Source organism: Morone saxatilis, unplaced genomic scaffold, assembly GCF_004916995.1.
Source record: "Morone saxatilis isolate NCDOM2014 unplaced genomic scaffold, NCSU_SB_2.0 Contig10, whole genome shotgun sequence".
Taxonomy (NCBI): Eukaryota; Metazoa; Chordata; class Actinopteri; family Moronidae; genus Morone; species Morone saxatilis.
Window position 1 is genome coordinate 12,161,326 of NW_023339652.1, and position 21,840 is coordinate 12,183,165.

Here is a 21,840-nt window from a genome sequence, read left to right on the forward strand (position 1 = left end):
TGTAACATTTTACCCTAAACAATAAGTGTCTACAGTCAACCATATGTTGAACCACAATGCTAGCATAGCTAAAAATGTCTGCTTTTCAACCAAATTAATCCCAGTTTTAAAGCCATATGTCCTGTAAACCACAACCTTTTTGCTGACTGATGAGTAGATTTCCCATCCTCCTACTGTTTATAGTATGTTAGGATATCTGCAAGCTAAACGGCCTACAGTTATCCTTCTGCTTGGAGGTGATAAGTCATGTTTCCAGTATGGTAACGTAACTTCATTTGTAAGTAGATTTGGTTTGCAGTAAAAGACAAGGCATTCCTTGTGACTAAATATTTTACAAACAACTCAGACAATACATATGATAAAAACATGATGAAAGTGCTCCAGGCTATAAAATCAGAACTTACAAAGCAAGAAATAACAACAACATTAAGGGAAAATTGCCAAGTGTGTAGAAGTAAATGAGTAAATGTGAGGCCATTCATGTCTTAAATCAACAGACAGCTCTCTGAATGATGCACACACAGTTTACTTCTTTCTCTTTCACTCGCTTTAATTTTGTTGTAATACCATGCCATTTCCCACCCCATGTTTCTACATCAAGTCTCTCTTCTTCCCTTTGTTAGTTATTTGTTGTGGTACGTCAGTAAATTACGATTGACGCAAACAATCTACTGTCTGTGGTGAGACTCTTTATTTACTTCCTCAGCTGAAGGACAGAAGGATGTGGAAACCCCCAGACTGCACCTGCAAACCAACAACTTCCTCTGCTCTGTTTTCTGCCGTGTTCTCTCCATCACACTTCCTGCTGAAACGAGACAGCCACACATTATGTATACACTGTACAACCTCTTGGCGTTTCGCTGGAGAGTTTAAAGGTTCTGGTGTAGCCAATGACCCTCTGACCTTCAGCTTTCTGAAACCTCTGTCTCATCTGAATAGAAACCACACAGCAATTTAATAAACAGTTTGTAGCTGTTGTATTGTGCCATCACATTAAGTAAAGCAATATTTCACCCATAGTACAACTTTAATTTGTTCTATGTGTTTGCCTCTTTATTAATAGCCCAAAAGAGTTGTTTGTAAGACTAACACTTCTAAATAAATAATAAAACCAGAGCTGTTCATATTTAAGCTTTGTTTGTGTGTGAATAATACCAATGCGATATAAAGTGTTAATTAGTGAGCCTTAAAGGTGCTGGAGAGAGTCAGGCTAGCTGTTTACACCTGATTCCGGTCTTTATGCTAAGCTAAGCTAACTGGTTGCTGGCTCCAGCTTCATATTTGGCGTACAGACATGAGAGTGGTATTAATCCTCTGTAACTCTTTGCAAGAGAGTGTTATTTTCAGCTATTATTTTAAGAAGACAGCCTGGTTAAGTTGACAAAATGAGTTAATAAATCAGTTAGTAACGTGATGACTTAATATTGATTACTTTTACCTTTAGTTAGTCTTTAGTTCATTTTCTGTGCTGTGGCGGCTTTTTATGAACTGAACTCCTCATAAGCTTTCTCACAGGAATACATGATGGTAATTAATTATACACATTATTATAAATTGGCTTATTTTCTGAGCTTCAGTAAGGCTTTGTCAAGTTTGTAATATTCTCTCATTTATCTGATAAATGTCCTAAAAACACCATCACATTACAGATAATTTCCAACTGCATAAGACTCAAACTTCATACATTTGTAAAACCCTGCCTGCAGTTGTAGGATGTCAGTATGGTCAGCTTCCTAATGGCTTCTCTGTTCTGTCCTTTGTGTGTTTTACGCTCTGGTGAATCAGTAACATTTGAATGAAAAGAGGTGAATTGATTTTTGTTTTCCTAGCACAAGACCCACCGTGACATTCCCCAGCACATCGTCTTCTGACCCGAGTCACATTGTACTATGTGACTGTTGTTTTACAAGCATGCTAATGCATTCTAAGGGCACTGACCGTGGTGGGAAGACAATGGGCTTAATGACTGCATAGCCGACTGTAACATACAGTACAAGATTAGGGAGGGGAGGGGGGAGGTACACCAAAACACACACAGCACTGTAGACAACAAGAAGAGGATTAGTAATGTAATGTTGAACAATAAGCTGACAGTAAATACAGGTCAGAGGGCTGACAAAACAGTAAGGGATCATGCTGCTGAGGCCTCATTGTCTGCTGGAGAACCCTCAAATATGACAGTGTATAAAGCTTATTTGACACACAGATTACTAGGGCATTAGGGAACTGGGACACAATCCTAATTGACTATTATGTATCACGATGGGAGAGACCTAAAATAACTCAGCATGTAAAACAAACAATAAGAGCTTGTGCTAAAAGTACAATGTCAGTGGAGGAGCAGATCCTCCAGCAGCTATCATCACTATTTTAACTCAGGGACTGTGCAGAAATTATTAGGGGGGCCAGAAAAAGGAAGAGGTTATGTTGTAGTTTATCAATAAATAAATAAAAATAAATCCTTGTATGTGCAACATGGGCCATAAAGGTACGTTTTGCCATATGAAATAATTAACCAGTATGAGGGCTTTATTTTCAACTTCACAATTACATAAACTATATAGCCTGTAAAACTTTAATATCAGTTTTGATAAATGTAGATGTGGATAGTACAGATTGACCATTATCTCTTGAAAGAGTGCATCATATTGTCACTACTGTCAGTGTCACTTTTTGGATAAAAAAATATTCTTTTCTTTCTTGTTTTTGCTAATTCCACCCCTAACATGTGATTTGGTGCTACATGAAAGTTATTATTCCATTAACCAGACCGCCCTCCCAAAATGATCGACAACACTTTCAGCAAGTGTCCTAAAGGTGGGGAGGAGGTTGATGGATGGTTCAACAAACCACCGGACTTAAACATGAGAGGCCGCTGCTCATTTCCTGTTTCTAGCCTACAGTCAACATGATCGTCCCCTGACTGTAACCAAGTGTTTATTATTGTCACCATGATGACAAAACTCCCCTCACCTTAGCAAAGAAGTAATTTTAATCCAAACCGTGATGTTTCCCTTTACCCTAACCAAGTCATTTCTGTGCCTAACCTAAACCATCGAGTTGTCACATTATGAGTGATTTTCCAACAGCGGTCTGTAACAGTTTTGGAAGGCACAAAAATCCCTTGTCCTGCCGGTAGGGGCCTCAGATCAGCTCTGTGTGTCGTTCTGGACAGCATGAAGACACATTTTATCATTTAATTGGGAGGACTTGATATATTGATAATAAAAAGTTAAATATAAGGTTCAAACCCCTCCCCACCCCAATCATTTTCATATTGTTATTATTATAATTCAGAAACTATGTAAATTAAGTCTTTTTAAGATTTATGGATTTCATTGGGATGCATTCGGGGAAACTGTTTTGTTTACTTTCCGAGCCTTGTGCCTAACTGCCTTGAACTCTGCTAACCCCCCCCCCCCCATGTGAAAATAGCCTTTCTAACCAAGTAACATTCCACAGTGGTGAAGTAATTACTTCTAAGCCACGGCTGTCACACCGCAGAGCCCACAAACAACAACCGTGCTACCTGCTTTAACATTAATAAAGCAGTGCATCTCATAAACCACTTACAGAAATAAAATGTTGCCTGCATTTACAGTTCTGAGGAGCTGGGAAAACATTACTCGTATGAGCAGCCCAGGCGCTGACTTATGTGTAAAAAACCTGGAATAACCTTTCTGAGTGAGGGGCGTTGGTCGGGGTAACAGGCCTCTCAGATGACTTCTACAATGTGTCACAGAATAGTATACAACAATAAGGCTGCGGCCAATGTAACCCGCCTATGTAATAATAACAAAGAGAATAATTATGAAAATAAATAATATGAAAATAAAGGAAAGTTTCACAATAGGTGTAGAAAGGGTAATGGGAAGCAATCGTGATATAATAAGGAAATGCTACTGAGTAGTCTGAACTACTTAGAACTGGAAATAAAGATATTACAAAATAGTCTGAAGAGAAAAAAGTGTAATGCAAGAAAGTATTGAGAGTAATTTAATACTCTGGTGATTAAAGTGACCAATAAGCTGCTTTTTTACAAACAAGAAAATTATATTACTTTAATTGTTAGGGGAGATTAATCAGCTGATTACTCTCTTATTTAATTAAATACGGTAATCATGGACGAATCAGTGGGAAAAGGCCTATCACAAGTTCCAAAGAGACCAAATTAGCATATTCAAATGCATATTTTGATCAGTGAAGAGTCCAAATCCCAAAGATTTTCAGTTTATCATATAAAAAAAACGGTGAAAAAAAGAAAATATTCACATTTGAGAGGTTGGAAGTGGGGAATGTTTGGCATTTTGCTTCAAAGTGATCGATGACCTAAATTGCTAATAAATTGGATCAATCGATTAATCATTTCAGCTCTCTATAGACTTGACTACAGACTCTAGTGCTTCTATTGGTGGACATGAATCCAGGTAACTTCAGAGCACAGAGCTACATTCAACAAAAACAGGCAAGTAGGTCAAAGCCATTTACAATATGCATGCAAATATATAGATTTTTTTTAAAAATTTACTTAGTAAGAGAAATGCTCATGCACAATTACTAATTTGAACTGTAAAAACTTTCCATCCAGCTTACTTTGATTCTTATTCTTAATTATCTATAATCTATCTATCTATCGTATTCATGGTTAGGAGACATATGTCAAGTAAGTGGTCAAAAAGTCAAGCACCTTTTTCAGTTATTAAAAAGAGAAATAAGTCAGCAGTTATTTCCCTTTTCTCTTCTATAAGTAACCAAACGCACATGATCTTGGTGTTTGGCGCCTTTACTACTCCACATACCGCAGCAAACATACTGTATACCCATATGGGCATGTGGTAAATCTGTAGGAGAAGTCGTCAAACTGGAGCTATATGACCCAGTTAAGAGAGTCACGTTGAGTTGCAACGTGACTCGAGGCCGTGGGCCCGGTGCCAACACAAAACGTGATGCAAGCACTACACGAGAATGTGTGTCACATTTACTGGAGAAGGGGAAATGGCGCCCTTTGCCAAGATATTTGACCTACTTCTAGTGGCTGTGAAGGAGAAGGCAAAGCACAAGGGCGCAACAGAGTGCAGCAGCAACAGGTTTGGAGCAGGAGCGCACAGACAGACAGACAGACAGACAGAGGATTTTAGCATCATAATAACAGGGTAAGAAACGATTTATAATCATTATTTACAATGTTATAAATATTCAACATCATTAAATGCAGTTTTGTAACTTTTTTTTTTACTTTCATGCATTTTGGGTGTTTGTTTTTTTTGCGCACTTTTGCAGCAATGCAAGTTTATCTTGTGCTGCGTTTAATTGTCGTCAGAATTTATGGTACCAATGTTCACCTCCTGGCTGCGCTCCAACAATGACTGTTTTGGTGTAAACCCACGTGACTGGCTCCTGTAATAGGACGTCCCCCTCCTGACTTTACAAACAAGTCGCAGATAAGGGGGCAAGAGCAACCCTCCCGTGGGTAGTGGCTACCAAAACCTTTTCAACGTGACAGTGTTTATTTCCACGGAGCTGTCAGGAACACCTCACTCCGTCTTAACTGGGTGAATTGTGCGCAGTTTGTGGACCAAAGCGCTCGAGCCGTGAAACTTTTGCAAACTTTTGAGATACTGACGCTGATGGTAAGGAGGATATATCTTATCTTATGTATTTACTGTCTTTCTAAAAGTTAGAGTTTTCTTATGAAGTCGCTTGTGTGGGTTTGTTTTAGCTTTGAGCTGGATAAATGTTAGCTAAAGTTGACGCAGTTTTTAAAACCGTTTTCACCGGTTTGCCAGACGTGAATGCGCATTTAAAACAAGTTCATTCCTGTTTCAATGTTAATTAATATTGGTGTATTGTTGGTCGTAGTGTTTCAGTGAATAATAAATAGGTGTTATGTGTGTAATATGAGTGTTAAGTGCCTCGACGAGATGCGGACAGTTTGTGTGTCGCATCTCATTGACCCACATCCGCACTGAATCCGACTGCGTCACGACTGTGTTTTCTCCACACTTTAGTCTTTTTTAAGGCTTTAAGCGAACTTTCTGGTGCTGTTTTATTCAACACTGCACGGCATTGTGTTGCGGTTGCAGAGACACGAGTTGCATTCAGAATTGTAGTGATTTTAGGGGGAGTTTGGGTAAAACTGGGGGGGGGGGGGTTCTCGGTGTTTTTCTGCAAGTGGGGACACCGAGTCGGGTGGAAACCTGATCTGCATACCGCGCCCACTTCATTCTCGACACAAACAACTTTCACTGGGAGAGAGCACAGCCCTGTCGGTGAAAGGAGGCAATTGTGGTTTTGGTTTTGTGTTGTTTTTAATGTCTATCCAGCTCTGAAGGAAACATTTAAAGCCGTTGCGGGTGAAATCTAATTATAAATGGTGATTAGAGCAAAGTACGCACTTCAGAAAATGTTGGAATTCGTCGCCCGCTGTGGTTTCAAACACGTGTTTTTTTAACAGTTTATACGAGTAGACAGACGTAGTAAAACATTACAGGCTATTTGACTTGTGAAAGTGCTCTTTTCTAGCTATTTATTCTGTAGGTGTCAAACAATTGCGCAACGCCCCCCTCAGCCCCCTCTGGGTTTGTTTTTCCCCCAGCCGGCCTCTGACTGTCTTCAGGCTGATCCTGGGCTGATATGATGGCATGTTGGTATTTCTCTAAGTCCCTCTGTGCACTTCCCCGCACTGTGTTCCACATGCCTGATTACACATGTACAATAAATGCTTTAAAACACCACAAATAAAACTTTATTTTTCACATTTTTACATTCCAATTTGACATTATCGGGAGAGAAGGGAATCTGTGTGTAATGTTAATGTGCGCTGTAGATATTGGCAAAGTCAAACTTGACTTTTATTTGAAGGAAACAGGCCGACATCGAAAGCCAGATTTCCAATTTTTTTAATATTAGATTTAAATTTATTTAGGTATATGTGTTCAGTACCCACAGGGCCGCTACAAAACCACAGCGTGACAAGGTCAAAAGATAAAAACGCAGGAGCCACCTTAAGGCTCTTACCAACTGAATTAATATTGAATCCTGTTACCACGAACCGGGTTTTTGCTCCGAAATTTGTGCCAGTATGGAAACATTTTAGACCGTATATTCAACAGTGTCAGTAGAAGAGCCACATATCTCTCAGCTCTATAATAGTTACTGCACATCCCAGATGCCTGGACACAGCTGATAAAGCACTGAGCCCTCCGTTCAGTGATAGTCAGTAGAGGAAGCAGTAAGCGAGGGATGAGGTCATCGCTTCTATCTCACTCTATGTAGAGATAGTGCAGGTGGTCATAACGCTGGAAACACAAGGCACAATGTCAGTCACCAGTGGAGAAATCAGTCCCACAATTCAACAGTGGCTCTCTAATTAAATGTGGCAGATGGCCGTTGGGGTGCGTGGGGAGCATTCCTCACATGAGCCCTTTCTCTCGGTGACCCCTGACCTCTGCGGTGGACCTGTGACTGGCAGACACCAGGGCAGGTGGAGGGTCAGGTTCACACTGACACGGCGGGGCAGTTCCCCACACGTGTGTTTGTTCACATCACACCTCACTGAAGCTCTGCAGGCCTAACAGCCAGCACTCAACCTCTGCCCTTCCTCTAACACTGTGTGTGCGTACGTGTGTTTGTTCTCTGACAGGAAAATGGCGATAGCCTCTCCATCAACATCGACAGCAGGACCAGCAATGGCGTCTGACTCAGAGCTCTCACGCCTGGGGGGTATCGAGGCCTTGAAATTAAAGGTGGGGCCGGTACGGAGGAACCTGTTCGGGCCCGTGGACCACGAGCAGCTCCAGCAGGACTTCAAGCGGCTGCTGTGCATGAGCGTGGAGGTGGCCAACAAGCGGTGGAACTTCGATTTCCAGCGCGAAACGCCGGGAGAGGGCTCCAGCATGGAGTGGGAGGAGCTCAGGTGCCAGGACGTGCCGGCGTTTTACCGCAGCTGCACGGTCGGGCCGGTGCCGGTGCCACAGGGCAAAAGGTGGGCGTCGTCTTCGTCGGGCGAAGGCTCCACAGGGTCCAGCAGCTCGTCCGGATCTGGGGATGAGTACTTGGAGGTGACCACAAGGGGGTGCTACCGGATCAAACGGCAAGGGAAACGCAGACAGGCTGCCATCACAGGTCAGTCCGCCAAATCTCCATAAATCAAACAGTTGATTCTAGGTGTAGCTAACTGGCTGCATAAGGCTCATCAAGAAAGCAGATAAACTAATTTTGTAACATTGTCTTTTCCTCTAACACTGCTTTTATTTCTATAATGCTAGGATAATGTAGTAAAGTGATATGAGACAACTAGGAGAGATTTTAGTTCTTTTTTTACTGACTTTGCATCGTCTTTCATTCTCCAGATTTCTTCAAGGTGAAGAAGAGGAAGCTTCTGCATTACAAAGGATCTTCTCGACAGTAGAAAAGCACAACTAGACCCAGTAGAGGATCACTAGGTGGTCGACACCCCTCTACACATCACCTCACACAGATATGTGTCATATCATATGTATATATGTAGCAATTTGTAACTGACTGTCCACAAGCTCATACAGCACGGGCTTAAAAACTCCTGACACCACATACGTTTAACATTCAGCATAAGGAAGCTACCATTTCCCTACATAATCAAGCTCAGACTTTAGAAACGGTTTTTGTTGATAATTCCAAATGTTATATATATTCTATATACTGTTTCCCTCAGCTTTTGACTATACTGTGAAATGATTTTGAATGCACTCTTAACAGAAAACAGGCTGTAGTTTTAAGAGGTTAATCTTCTTCTGAACGGGCCTCGGATAGTATTTGACCTCAGTCCTCAACCCTTTTTTCTCCCTCTTGCTGAAAGTCAGAAGAGGTTTTGATTAGATGAGTTACTATTCCTGGCCTCGTGTCACACTTAGCCTTTAGTCTCACCCCACGGCTCCCAGAGCACGAGTCGAGCCAGGGGTCGAAACCTCACCCAGGGCTCAAAATTTGGCAGCGCGACTGTGATTAGCTCCAGGTTAAAAGGTCAACGGTGGAGGTTCAGCGATGAGGTAATTCGGCCACACCTGTACGATAGCGAGTATTAATAATAATGTTTCATATGTTTATTTATTATTCATGATGCTAGGTCATCATCAAAATTTTAAAAAATGTTGAAAAAAAAATAGACAAGCAATGTGTAAAACGAGGTAAGATGAGGTGTTTGTGGAAACCTGTGCCATTCCCCCCAAATCATGCATTAGACTGTAAGTCTTTGTGGCTCATATACACTCCACCGTTGCCGCTTAAGAATATTGGCCATGTGTATTTAACACCATCACCACATAGCAAAACAATATACAAACCATTGTCCCTTTTTGCTTTGTATTGTTTGCATAATGGGGTTGTAAAAATCTTTGTTGTGGCAACAGACCTGAACATACCTTATTTAGTCGTATGTTTTCGCCAGCTTAATGCTTGTAACAATGTAGCATTTTCCACTCTGTCTTCATGTGATTTCCACCTTGTAGGTTTTAAATGCGCCTCTTTTCTCCATGAAGGGAATGTTTTGTGTTATCACTGCTGCAGCTCAGGGGGATCAAAGCCTTCGGTTCCACCTTTGCTAATCTGTCGAGCTGCCTCGCATTTTCTGTCTGTTCTCTAAGTGTTTTCATCGTGTGTATATAAGCATACAAGTGTTTGTGTATGAATGTGTTGGTTTGGTGTGGCAGCTGAGGCAGTTGAACCAAAGAGGAAATTGCTGTGCCATTAAATTAGAAACACATCATTTATAAAAGTCGCTCACTGTTTGAGTGATCAGTTATGGCTCACAGAAGGTCTCAAGCACGCCCAGATCTTCAAATACAGAGTGTAAAGACACCACAACTTCTCAACTAACAGTTTTGGTGACTCAAAAAAGGACGTGCCTACTTTTTCTTCCTGACCTGAAGTCCTTCTAATTTGTATATGGATGAAAAGCCATAACCTGGATTTATACATCCTTACTACCTCATCAAGTGATTCAGTAAAAACAAGTTAAATATACTTAAGATATTAAAAAAAATAAGAATGTAGCTCAGATTGTTTGCTCCTACAGGCGAAAGAGAGACAGAGAGACATAAACAAGGGGGGTTGGGGGCCTTATCATTCTGTTGTGGTAAAAGCTGTCGAGGTTCAGCGCTCCGTGTAGAGTTTCACATCAGGTAAAAGAGTCAGTGTGTCAGAGCGGGGCCCGGCTCCACGCAGAGGAAACTCCAGTCCCTCAAGGGTGGGGGCTGGGCAGGGAGCTGCTGTTGTCTGTCCCTCTCTGCCTCACTTTGCTTTGACAGTTTCCCAGAAATAGAGCAGAGGAAGAGGAGTGGGGGGAAGGACGGGGAAAACTTTAATAGAAAAAGAGAAAATCACTCAGACCCCTTCTGGATCAAAGGATTTCTGAGGCCAGACAAGTAGCCCGCGATTCAGACGCGCTTTTGTCTGCCCCCTTTAAGTCTCTGAGTCTCTCTTTCATGAACCAACCGCCTCAGTCTGCGAAAAATCGGCATGAAAGCAGTTGTTCATAATCATGTTATTCTTTCATGACTCAACAAGGCGATCTTTCACAGATCTAAAAATAGCAAACACGGTTATTCGAAATGGTCTTGAATTTGTCAGGATGACTTGTTTTGTTTGTCAACTTATCTATGTGTGTGTGTGTGTGTGAGACACAACTATCTTCTCAGTGCGTTGAAGAGTAAACTTTCAAAGTCTATTAACTTATTTTGAGTTATCATTTGTTTTGTAGGGAAATAATTATAAATGCCCTATTTGCTATAACTAATTGTGTTATTTCTGAAACTATATCTTTGCACTACTTAACATTGTTGACAAGAGAACTATTTTTTTATGGTAATCTTAAAAAAACAAAAAAAAACAACAACATACTGAGGCACAGATTAGTAATTTCTTGATATTTAGAATAGAATATTTTTTTCCTCCAATCAGACTTTTAGACACAGTTTCTAACATTTGTTCATTGGTTCCTTAGGATTTCTTTGCAGCTGTATTAGTCTTAGTCTCAGGTCTGTTAGGAGGAAATAAAATAAAGGAAGAAAAACTATAAATGTCAAGATTTTTCTTTTAGTGTCACATTGCCCAAGCAAACTTGGCTTTCCTAAATCACCTGTCGCAGCTATTTCAAAGTGTAGCTTTTTTTTTACATTTTGTATATGCATGAATGTATGATAATCTTTGTACACCATTTGTAGTAATTTTATTGTAATTTAATACTGGTTTATGTATCCTTGCAACATGTAAGAAGTGTATTTTTATGGGATCAGAATCATGTCCTTTTTGACAATATTTGTATAGAGAATATATTGCTGGGTTGTTGGTGCACTGTTGCCTTTCATATTGTTGATTTCATAGTGTGCTCAAAATAATAAAATGTTAATGAGATTGATATAAACCACAACACACTGGTCTGTTTGTGTTTCCCACTAGTTTTTATGGGCTACGAATGTAAGGTTGAAACTTAATAGCACCTCCTGGTGGTTTCCAAGTAACATTGCACACAGTTAATCAATAGACTGTTTTCATACACTGTGTTTGGCAATAATGTGACTTCATGGGTCTTAGAAGCTGTAATAAAATAAAGATCAGTTACAAGACAAAAATATTTTATCAAAAGAGTTCCCACCTTTACTTATCTGAAATATTCGGTGTGTTTTACAAGATATCGCACAATTTGCAAAATGTGATTTGCATTTATTTAAAATGAAAAAAATGCATTTACATTAGTTAAAACTTGAAAAGTTCACATAAATAAAAATAAAACAAAACAAAAAAAATACACCACAGATAGTGTTACAGATTCCACATACATTTCAGTTTACATTCGATGACATTTTACTTGGCAAGTTAAGAGATTTTTAGTTTTAAGCTCCACTGCTCTCGGGTTAGCATAAGGAAACATGTCTAAAAGCATGTTACATGGTGACTTATGTATCTACATGCAATGGAGCACATTATTTGTTGTGTGTATTGGCCACAATGGCTGGAAAATCACAAATTGTAGTCTCTTTTTACAGATTGTAACTAAATGATGATGATGACGGCAGACAACATATTCAAACAATACCTCGCACGTGGCTGGTGTACAAGTATTTTTCCTTTAAAACGTGATAACAGACAACGTTCGGGTAGATTCAGTCAAGTTCCCCAAACAAAACAAAAGTGCAGTTTCTGCTATTAACAGACAAAACGTTTCTCTTCTGCAATGTCAGTATGCAGTTTACACTTCAATGTGTGTCAAATGTGCGCTGTAAACTAAACGTTTGAGAGGACAATGGGACATTGTTCTAATTGTGTTTCTGTCAGTGTGTGTGTGTTTTCCTGTGACTCAAGACACTCAAACTTGAGGCGTAAACATTCCAGTGGCCAGGAGGTGAAAAAGGAATGACGAGCAATTATGAAGTCAGTGATTGACACACATACAGAATCAAGAGGACCAATCCTCTGAACGGAAAGGCTTTAAAGTGTAGTTTCTAACCCTGATTACACAAAACTGTACATGAGAGAAATCGAGTGGCTGTGACTTGAACGCCCCCCAAAACCCAGCTAAGATCTAAGTGGTTCAGTAAAATCTTCAAGACTTAATAGTTAGTTAGAATACTACAGTGCAATATTCATTATCCCAACCAAAATATTATACATATCTACAAAAGTTGACAATACATTTCTACATTAAAATTATTATTCACATTCTTCAGGCAATCCTGACCCCCAGACTGCCTCAGAGGGCCTGTTTTTTTTTTTTTTTACAGTAAGTTAAGAACTCCTGAATAAAAGGCCAAAATTGACTCAAGAGCATGTGCATTTTAAAAATTTAAGTTTTTTTTACATCCATTTAAATTCTAAAATATATACACTAGTACATTCTGTGAATTCACAGACTGGTTGTGCCTGACAGCCAGGTTCCTTTAAAAGCCTTTATTTTTTTTATTCTTTTAAATCAGGCACTTAAGCTCAACCTCTAAATCCTTGTATTCACACTTTAGGCTTTTAGTGAGTGGAAAAGACTTCAGCGTTATGCTCAGGGACCTACTCACGGGGGTTATACCACACAACCACTGGACGCTGTGGGAGTTAAACTGGTGGTGCGCTAACTCCAGGTCACCTTAATCAACGTGGCTGAGAGAAACACCATCCACCAAAATCGGTCCACCTCCCGTGTCTGAGCAGCGTGTGTGCGGTCACTGATAAAGAGTAGAAACATTACGGTGGGCAGATGTTGACGCTTTCACAGCTGGCGGTGCAGAGCTTGTCTGTCTCTCCACATGGCACGCACCTCTTTGATGAGCAAGGGAGTGATGAACACAATGCTGCCCCCTGTCTGTAAAATGAAGACACAAGGGTTTTGATTAATGCTTTGTTAACAGTTGGAAATTAAAATGTACTTTCAACCAAAGCAAAACACGCTACAAACATTCATTTACTTAGAATTGGCATTTAAACAACAGAATTATAGAAAACAAACGTGTAAGACAGGAAAAGCACAGAGTTAATAACATTAACGATGGCTTCATTCTTTGTGCTGCATTATGTCCTGACAGTGTGAGCCAGCATGAATAATACACCTGTGCCTTTCCCACCGTGACATTTCAGTTAAAAAAAGGCGTATTGTGATTCCAGGAAGTCATCTCACCATGACGACGAAGAAGTAGAACACACACATCCAGCCCAGCTTGCTCTCAATCAGGGACACCAGGTACTGGAGGAAGATGGAGATATAAATTAAACTGACAGACTGTGGGTGCTAAAATCCAAAATAAAGCGCTGCTAGAAATTGAAATGAATTTAAGCTAGCAACACCAGATTTACGCTGACTCTCAGATACAGAATATTTACGCTTACTTTTCCTCAACTATGTAGCATACATATAGAACCACATGCATCAACTGTATCTGGGCAGATGTATTCTAGTAGTTTTTTCTTATTTCTTTAAGGACATAAATCTGTTTTACTAGAGAGCTGTTTTTTTTTTTTTTTTGGTTCACCTGTCCACCAGCAGCTCCTATGCTCCCAGTTCCATCCACTATGCCAGTGACAGTGGCCAAAGCCTCCTGACTCCCCCTCAGAGCCTCCTGTCTGCCCAGGTCAGCGGATATGGCGGAGCTGATCATGTTAGATGGGCCGCCGATGAAGAAGCCAGTGGTAGCCAACAGCGCTGCGTTTATCAGCTTGTCGTTAGGCGAGTCTGAGAAGGATGGAGAGAGAGAGGGGGAGGGAGCAGAATTGTGTTACTGGAGCTCTGAACTCTGTTTCTTCAATGCCTGTGTTAACCCTAAACAATATGATTTGTATGTATTCACATAAGGCTGCACCTAATGATTATTTCCATCTTCTTTGTGATTATCAATTAATTATTCGGTCTATAAAATGTCCATCTTAATATCAACCAATCGTGTCCACTCTGTACTCACTGCTGTATCCCACCAGGGCTCCCATCGCCAGCGCCAGACTAATGGCCAACACCGGGGCTCTCTTTCCCATGAAGTCAGAAATCAAACCCTGAACTGTCCCTCCTGAGACAAAGAAACAAATTGACAGAGACACAATAAGAGTAGACAGTTATCATCCAAACTCTGATGATATTCATATATAAAGGAAAGGTGTCTTATTTTACACAAAAAATATAGTCCTATATAGGGATAAGGCAGTAGTTTATATTAATTTATATTATATCTATTTTTCAATTTAATATATGAGCCTTGAACACACACAGTCTCATATCCAAAGAAATGTTTTGTCTTATTTGAATTTTTCACTGTACCCGCTGAACATTTTTTAAATGACTATGGTTAAACAAAGGATGGAAGAAAATGCAGAAATGCGCGTGCCACTCACCGATGATTCCTCCGACGTCATACCACACGGACAGACGGTCGGCCTCAGCCTCCTTCCAGCCATAGTTGTTGCTCAGGTAGAAAGGCAGCCAGAAGAAGAAGGAGTAGTTGACCAGCTTCAGACACGCGTAAGCCAGAGAATACTGCAAACAACGTGGTGTGAAAACTCTAATGTGTTTGAATCATTTTTACTCGTGGTGAAGTGCTTGTTGTAAATACACGTGTTTTGACTCGTTGAGAGTTGTGGACTCACAGGTAGCACTCCAGGCAGACAGAAAGCCTGGCAGAAGCCGATGGCTCGAGGAGGCTCGGCCAGAGGTTCGTCCGGCTGCTGAACCGACTGGTACGGTCTGCCATACACCTCCACCTCCACCTCATTCTCCTCGTCGCTCATCAGAGGCCGGTGGCTGTCTGTGTCCGTCTCCACCGGATTGAGCCCCGTCTCTGCCTCCAAACTCAAACCTGACACACGAACATTCATGAAATCGCTTAAATTCAATCAAGAGTTTAGTTGAGAAGTTCAAAATGGCTTCTGTGGGAATTACGTCAATTTAAATTAAACAGAGTTGGGTGGTCATGTTTTTGTAACACGTTGTTCGCCGTCCTTACCGACTTCTTTTGGGGAGGTAAGTAGGCCGAAGAACACCACCACCCCGCCGGCAAACTGCACCACTGACGTCACCAGGAAGGCGTACTGCACACAGGAACATATGATACGCCATTGAGTTGCTGAGAACATTGTGGTAAAAGGTATCAATAAGTGTGTGTTTGTGTATGCACGTCTTACCTCATATCCATACTTGAGCACGCTGGAAGCCAGGAAGGCCCCCAGGATGTTGCCTACAGAGGCACAAGCACTCCACAGGCCGAAGATAAAGCCACGGCTGGAAAACAACAGGAAGTTCAATTATAAATACTTTAAAATAAATAAGTATTATTTTTAATGCCTTCTGTTCCATTTTGGTTTGTGTCTATAAAAAAAAATGCAACTTCACAGAAAGCTCAGTGACTTGCTATTTTTATATTCAGCAAATTATGTTTACAAGTCCGCCAGTGAGGAAAAGTGTGTCTAAATGGCGTCTGTGTTCCGACAGCAGCACCCATGAATGGACGCCATTGTGCGAGCGTGAGTGTTTCCGAGCGTGGGTGTGTATCATAGAGCTCCACTTGACGGACACGAAACTTGACTAAATATTTCTAGGCGGGATGGATGTTGCGAACATATGATCCAAACATATCCACGGCTAACACTTGAAGCAATGTTAAGATAAATGGAGGGTTTTGTACACGGATGGAATGTCACACGCACCCCGTCTTGCCGAACCAGTTGCCCATGACGGCCACCACGCAGGGCCAGACGGCTGACTGCAGCAGGCCGTTCAGCACCCACAGGCCACAGTACAGATAGATGTTGTAGATGTGGAGCCATTCGGTGAGGGTGCCAAACACAAACTCCTGCAAACACACAGACAGCTACCAGTTAGATTCCAAAATATTATATCGATACAGCGTACTGGGAACAATTGGGAACCTGATCTTTATTATAAATGTAATAATGCCTTCTCTGACTATGTCCTGCTTGACACAACTTATTTTCACTTCCTGACTATCTAATGTCACTTCTTTCATAGAGACCAGGTATTATACATGTGAAACAAGAAGCACAACTGGGTCTCTCTCTGCATGGAAGTCGAAATATATGTCTGTTAGTGCAAGGCTAGCCATGTGTAAGGTTGTATTCAGTGCTTCAAATGCTTTCATCCAGTGTTCATCCCATCATGTACAGCTGACAGATATGAGAGTACTGATGATGGATCACAGGGCAGATTTAAAAAAAAAAAACAACTCATCACAACTAAAATCACTTCAAAATGTTAAATTTGATACTTACAAAAGCATTGCACACAAAGCCAAACACAAGGTCTATGTACTCACCACTGCAGCAGAGCCGCACAGGCCGACGCATAGCACGTAGCGCAGGTTCACTCTGTCCCCAATCACACCGCTGAGATACAGACCCTGTGTACACAGCACCAACATGTCTTAATTGTCTAGATAGCCAGACAATTACAGGTCATATTTAGAGTACTCTATTCTTAGTTTTGCTGCTGCTAGAGGCCAACATTCTTGAATGACTACAGAAGTTACTTTGAACACTTAAATACACAAATAATCAGGTTGGCCACTCACCACTGCGTATGAGAACAGGAAGATGGAGTCCAGAGCTCCCAGGAACAGAGTGGCCTGCTTTTCATCCGCAAACAGATGATTGTCCTCCCATGTCTGGAACAGTGGGAGAGAACACAGTTAATCATGTACAGTTTATCTACAGCAGGGGTTTAAATGTCATGGATGCATTAGACCTCCGACACTACACTTCTATTATTTTCTCAGGGATTGGTCGGTATGTATTCCTAATCCTTAAGGGACCTACCCACTGGATAACCCTGCTCCAGTTGCAAAGCCGATGTTTTACATTTTAATGTTTTTACAAGAATTAAGTCAGACTCTATGTGCGAGTGAAAACTGTATTGCATTGCGTGCTGCTGTTCTGCTGGTGCTTTGTACCTCGCCAGGGGAGAGGCTGACGTTCTGGACGGATGGTGTCCACTGGGCCGAGATGCTCACTTTCACATTGCTGAAGGTCTTCCTGGATGCATGTAGTAACACATAGCTGGAGAGACAGAAAACAGGTTTAGTCAGCAAGTAAAGGAAATAGGAGATTTAAGACGCTCCAATTGATTCGGAATGCTTCAGCACGAGTACTGACAGGAACTAGGAAAGATTATAGATTATATTTCTCCTGTATTAGCTTCAGTAGAACGGGAACCAGAGCCATCACCTACCAAGCTCCTCTCCTGTGGAACCAGCTCCCAGTTTGGGTTCGGGAGGCAGACACCCTGTCCACATTTAAAAGCAGGCTTAAACATTAAAACATTCCTCTTTGATACATCTTGTCTGAGTCCTGAACCATCCCTTAGTCAGCTATCAGCCGAGACTGCCGGGGGATTTCCCACGATGCACAGAGCTCCTCTCGTCCTCTCCCTCTCTATCTGCACACATTCATGTCCCATTAATGCATGTTGCTAACTTCACTTCTTCCACGAAATGTTCGTGCTGTCTCGTCTTGCAGCGTCTCATGGGTCCTGTTTGTGCCTGCTGCTGTGGTCCTGCTTGACTCCCACTGCTAATATTACTGTTGTTATGATTATGATTATTATGATTCATTACTCACTACTGTTATGGCTGTTATCATCATCATTATTATAATTATGAGTCATTTCTAGTATTATAGTTGTTACTCTTGCTATTGTTATTGCTGTGCATCTCTGTCTTTCTCTCTACCCCCTCCCCCTCTCTCACTCTAACCCCAACCAGTCGAGGCAGACGGCGGCCCACCTAGCGCTGCAGCCTGCGAGAGGTTTCTGTTTCTAAAAAGGAAGTTCTTCCTGCCGCTGTTGCCAAGTGCTTGCTCGTGGTGGGAATTATTGAGTCTCTGTAAATTATTTTGGAAGGAGTACGGTCTAGACCTGTCCTAAGATAACTTCTGTTATCTTTGGCGCTATACATCCATGTAAACCATGCATGTAGAATGAATGAACAGGTCAAAGGTCATATTTCAGCTGGAGGGGATGCAACTGCTTGATGACACTTGCTTAATATCTTGGGATAATAACTCTTGTTCAGTGTCAGTTTAAATGCTATTGGTTTAAAAAATGGAAACTGATACCATAATATACGTGTTACAAAAGGGTATTGATGGCCTTTAAAAATTCCTGTTAGTTGTCTCGTGCCACATTAGGTCACAAAAGGCACACAGAAGGTCAAAATTCCAAAGTAGCAGCAGCTTAATTCTGCTCAAAGAATTTACAGGAAACACTGGAAGGCTACATCGTTATCTTAAAAACAGGAAATGACCAAAATCCAATGCAGGCCCTCATTTTCTGCTGAGCAGCAGTGTTCACTGTGTGCTACTGCCTGCTGCAGACGGCACTTTGATTTGCTCCTGATAGGAGTGGCGTGACACGGCCGCAGACGTGTGATACCACATCTACTGTAATTAAAGATTAACAGCACAGGCTGAAATAAACATATGGCATGAAATGTACCAGGTGGCCAGAATAATGAGTCACTGCACTGTTTAATATTTAACTGAACCTTCTTCACTTCAAAATTACCTGAAATGATTACAATTTATTTTCACTACTTTATAAGACTTTTTCAATCTATTTAGCAACTCTATCTATCTCTACTGGAAATCAGTATATATTGTCCATGTTATCTTGACTACGTCTGACCTGGGTTAACCTTGCTCCATAAACCTTTCACCTAAATGAACAGCTCACATCCATTCACGAGTGTTTCTGCACTAGCTACATTTTTCTTTATACAACTGTGTGAAAATGGTGACTTGGTAAAAAATAAAATAAAAAAAAGCCAACTTTCTGGTGACTCTTTCCAATGAATATGCAATAAAGCAACAAAAACAAAACAAAAGCCTAAAATCAATCTAGTCTCCATTGGGCTTCCATTTACTCTGAGGTCTGGCATCACAAGGTCAAACAGAAACGAACCCAGGAGTGCATTCACAACGCTAACAGGTTTGAGGGAAGACCTTGAAGTTTGGGTTGGGTCCAAATTACCTAAAGAAGGTGAGGAGGAAGGCAACCAGATGATGATGGGTGTACTGTGACAGGCAGCCACAGCACGAGGGAGGCATCACAGGGGTGGCCGGAGGGAGGAAGAGGAGGTGGAGCACGAGGATGGAGGTGGTGGATGTCTTCAGGGGGAACAGCGGCAAGACAAGGGGGTGTTTCAGCTAATATCCCAGACGGGACAAACACATCACTATGGGAAAGACAAAGAAGCTTGAAAAGAAGGAATTGGAAACCAATGCTAAATACTAGTACTTTATTACTGATTATAGGACAACAGCTTATACAAAGTACTAATAGCAGAAATACAGTATTAGTCCTTGGCTGACTAAAGGAGAACACTATATTGTTTATGTGTGAGAGAAACTTAATCATACATACAGTGACCACACAAACAGAAACCCTTTGCACTCGACTACCACCACACATCAGACAGTGTTCATACAATTTCCCAAAGTTTAGTTTACTTCTCAAAGGATGCAGTGTTTCGAATTCACCCAAGGTTGTGTGACGAATACCATTTACCTAATTTTACCTGTTCCTCAAAGTAGTCCTGGATGATTCCTGTACTACAACAGGCAATACTGTCTTGTCCAAAGTATCCATCTCCTTGGGGCAAAAGACGGGTATAAATATGAATGCTGGGGTGTGCTCTGCTACCAACAGGTATAAATGGGCCCAGTGTGTAACGACTGCTTCTAGAAACCATCGCGCCTCCCCCGTCGACCTGTTCAGCTGGAACCATGCATCTCCTCAGGGTTGTTTGCTCTACCGCCTAAGAAATATGCAACCCTTCTCAGTGCTGATACCCTTCTGATACTTCTGGGTGATACCGAGGACAGATCTGATACCAGTGCTGTCTACATGCCCAAATGTAAAATCTGTATACCTCACAGCGTGGGACTTTAAAAGGTAAACACAAGACCAGTGGTTGCTGTGGTATGAATAATGAATAGAAAGTCCGCTTAATAAGTACAGTATTTGCACAAATTATTTGAATTTCTTTGTTCTGGTCAAACTATTGTTTACTGTCCTGCAACTCTACAGTATTGGCAATACTCAAATGTGACTTCCTGGCACCTGTACTGTCTATGTCTACTGTCTGCCTGCTTATGTTGCAATACATATAAAATACGAATTAGTCTGGTTAGTTTATATTTTTAGAGATAGAAAGCACAGACAATTATCAGGGCATATATTCCTGAAAACACTGAGACTCAAATATGACTCATAACCAGCTGAATATCTTTCACATCACTCCACCCATGAAGTCCTGTGAACCTGCCAAGCAACCTTTACAGTATCTGTGTATGTACACTGTCTGCTCATGCTAGGTCTCAATCAAATGCAATAAAAACACACTACCTGAAGGGAAAAAAAGACTGTGATAAAAGAGTCTGAAACACACGCGTGCATTTTTAAATATGTGGTGTGTATTATCTAAGGCAGGATAAACACTTAGGACAAAGCCTCTTCAGCAGTTTCACATCCAAACATGTCACCCTCACTATTTCTCTCAAGCTCTTATCAGTTCAAAATACCTGCAGACGTGCTTGTTACACAAAACTCCCACAAGGCAAACATGGCAGCATGTGTGTGGTGTCACACACAGAAACTGACAGGTGGGAGTATTGCATTGTGCCCCCACTGTGCACACTGAGAGGGAAGGTGGAAGCAGGTCGTCCTGTTCAAACGACGCTACAGATCCATTTTCTGTAGTTAGATTACAGAAGATACGGGCTCTACTTTGCGCCTCTCTCTGTTTTCTGACTTTTGTGCGCAAAGACGTGATTTAGTTGTTCGAAGGTGAACAACACATGTTGCGAGCTACACTGCAGTACACGGCCATGATTTCGCCAGTTTTTGGTTGTCCCACTTCTAATATTAATGTCACAGGACAGTTTCTGAGTGACAACGCACATAACGATACTCGGAGTATTTGACTACAGACTACAGAGCAGTTCCGGGTCCATTATGTCTTAAAAGTCTGAACAAAGGTCTACGAACAAACAGCGGACAGCTACAGTTTCAAACTCTCAAGAAACAAAAAACAAATCAACGCGTTTTCTTACCCTTTCTGCTCAGGTAGCCCAGTTGTCTCTCTGCGTGCGGACAGTCTGTGTTTACTGTGGATTCCTGTTTTCACGGACGTCGCTGCCAGCAGGTTACGACGGCGCGCTGCTGCCACCAGCAGGACAGGAGTGGCATTATAGGCTTAAAGAGGCACAGAGTGCAGTGACACCAGTAGAAGCTGAGCAAGACAGCTGTTCAGCTTTCACCTGTCACTGTGCCACTTGTGAGGGTAGAGACGACCCTTTATTGGCTGCAGGCAGATTTCGACATAGTTT

At 41.4% G+C, this 21,840-nt stretch overlaps 2 protein-coding genes across 5 annotated transcripts; one reads left to right on the plus strand and one right to left on the minus strand.

The window, feature by feature from the left end:
* The first annotated feature begins 5,016 nt into the window (after positions 1-5,016).
* cdkn1d (cyclin-dependent kinase inhibitor 1D) lies at positions 5,017-11,404 on the plus strand. Of its 2 annotated transcripts, none has more exons than XM_035679569.1 (3): positions 5,017-5,153; positions 7,643-8,124; positions 8,352-11,404. In XM_035679569.1, exons 2-3 carry the CDS (start codon positions 7,647-7,649, stop codon positions 8,408-8,410), a joined length of 537 nt encoding a protein of 178 aa, XP_035535462.1. In that variant the 5' UTR covers positions 5,017-5,153; positions 7,643-7,646; the 3' UTR covers positions 8,411-11,404. The 2 variants fall into 2 exon arrangements, with proteins under 2 accessions (XP_035535462.1, XP_035535452.1); XM_035679559.1 differs by lacking the exon at positions 5,017-5,153 and adding an exon at positions 5,427-5,630.
* Positions 11,405-11,606: 202 nt separating this feature from the next.
* slc37a3 (solute carrier family 37 member 3) lies at positions 11,607-21,682 on the minus strand. Of its 3 annotated transcripts, XM_035679533.1 has the most exons (15): positions 21,565-21,635; positions 20,018-20,101; positions 19,481-19,685; positions 17,406-17,511; positions 17,028-17,120; positions 16,773-16,856; positions 16,147-16,292; positions 15,625-15,721; positions 15,447-15,531; positions 15,091-15,299; positions 14,839-14,980; positions 14,415-14,516; positions 13,989-14,188; positions 13,637-13,702; positions 11,607-13,324 (listed from the first exon to the last, which is right to left on the minus strand). In XM_035679533.1, the coding sequence occupies exons 3-15, from the start codon at positions 19,555-19,557 to the stop codon at positions 13,232-13,234; spliced, it is 1,500 nt and encodes a 499-aa protein (XP_035535426.1). In that variant the 5' UTR covers positions 19,558-19,685; positions 20,018-20,101; positions 21,565-21,635; the 3' UTR covers positions 11,607-13,231. The 3 variants fall into 3 exon arrangements, with proteins under 3 accessions (XP_035535426.1, XP_035535433.1, XP_035535441.1); XM_035679540.1 differs by lacking the exon at positions 20,018-20,101 and having other exon boundaries at positions 21,565-21,682; XM_035679548.1 differs by lacking the exon at positions 21,565-21,635 and having other exon boundaries at positions 20,028-20,080.
* Between the last annotated feature and the right edge of the window lie 158 nt (positions 21,683-21,840).

Excerpts from the sequence above, each read along its gene's own strand:
- cdkn1d (XM_035679569.1), top strand. The coding sequence starts at position 7,647 with ATGGCGATAGCCTCTCCATCAACATCGACAGCAGGACCAGCAATGGCG. Across the intron at positions 8,125-8,351 it reads CAGACAGGCTGCCATCACAG|ATTTCTTCAAGGTGAAGAAG; the intron begins GTCAGTCCGCCA and ends TTCATTCTCCAG.
- slc37a3 (XM_035679540.1), bottom strand. The coding sequence starts at position 19,557 with ATGCCTCCCTCGTGCTGTGGCTGCCTGTCACAGTACACCCATCATCAT. Across the intron at positions 14,517-14,838 it reads TGACGTCGGAGGAATCATCG|GAGGGACAGTTCAGGGTTTG; the intron begins GTGAGTGGCACG and ends TCTTTGTCTCAG. Across the intron at positions 13,325-13,636 it reads TCTACTTCTTCGTCGTCATG|ACAGGGGGCAGCATTGTGTT; the intron begins GTGAGATGACTT and ends TTCATTTTACAG.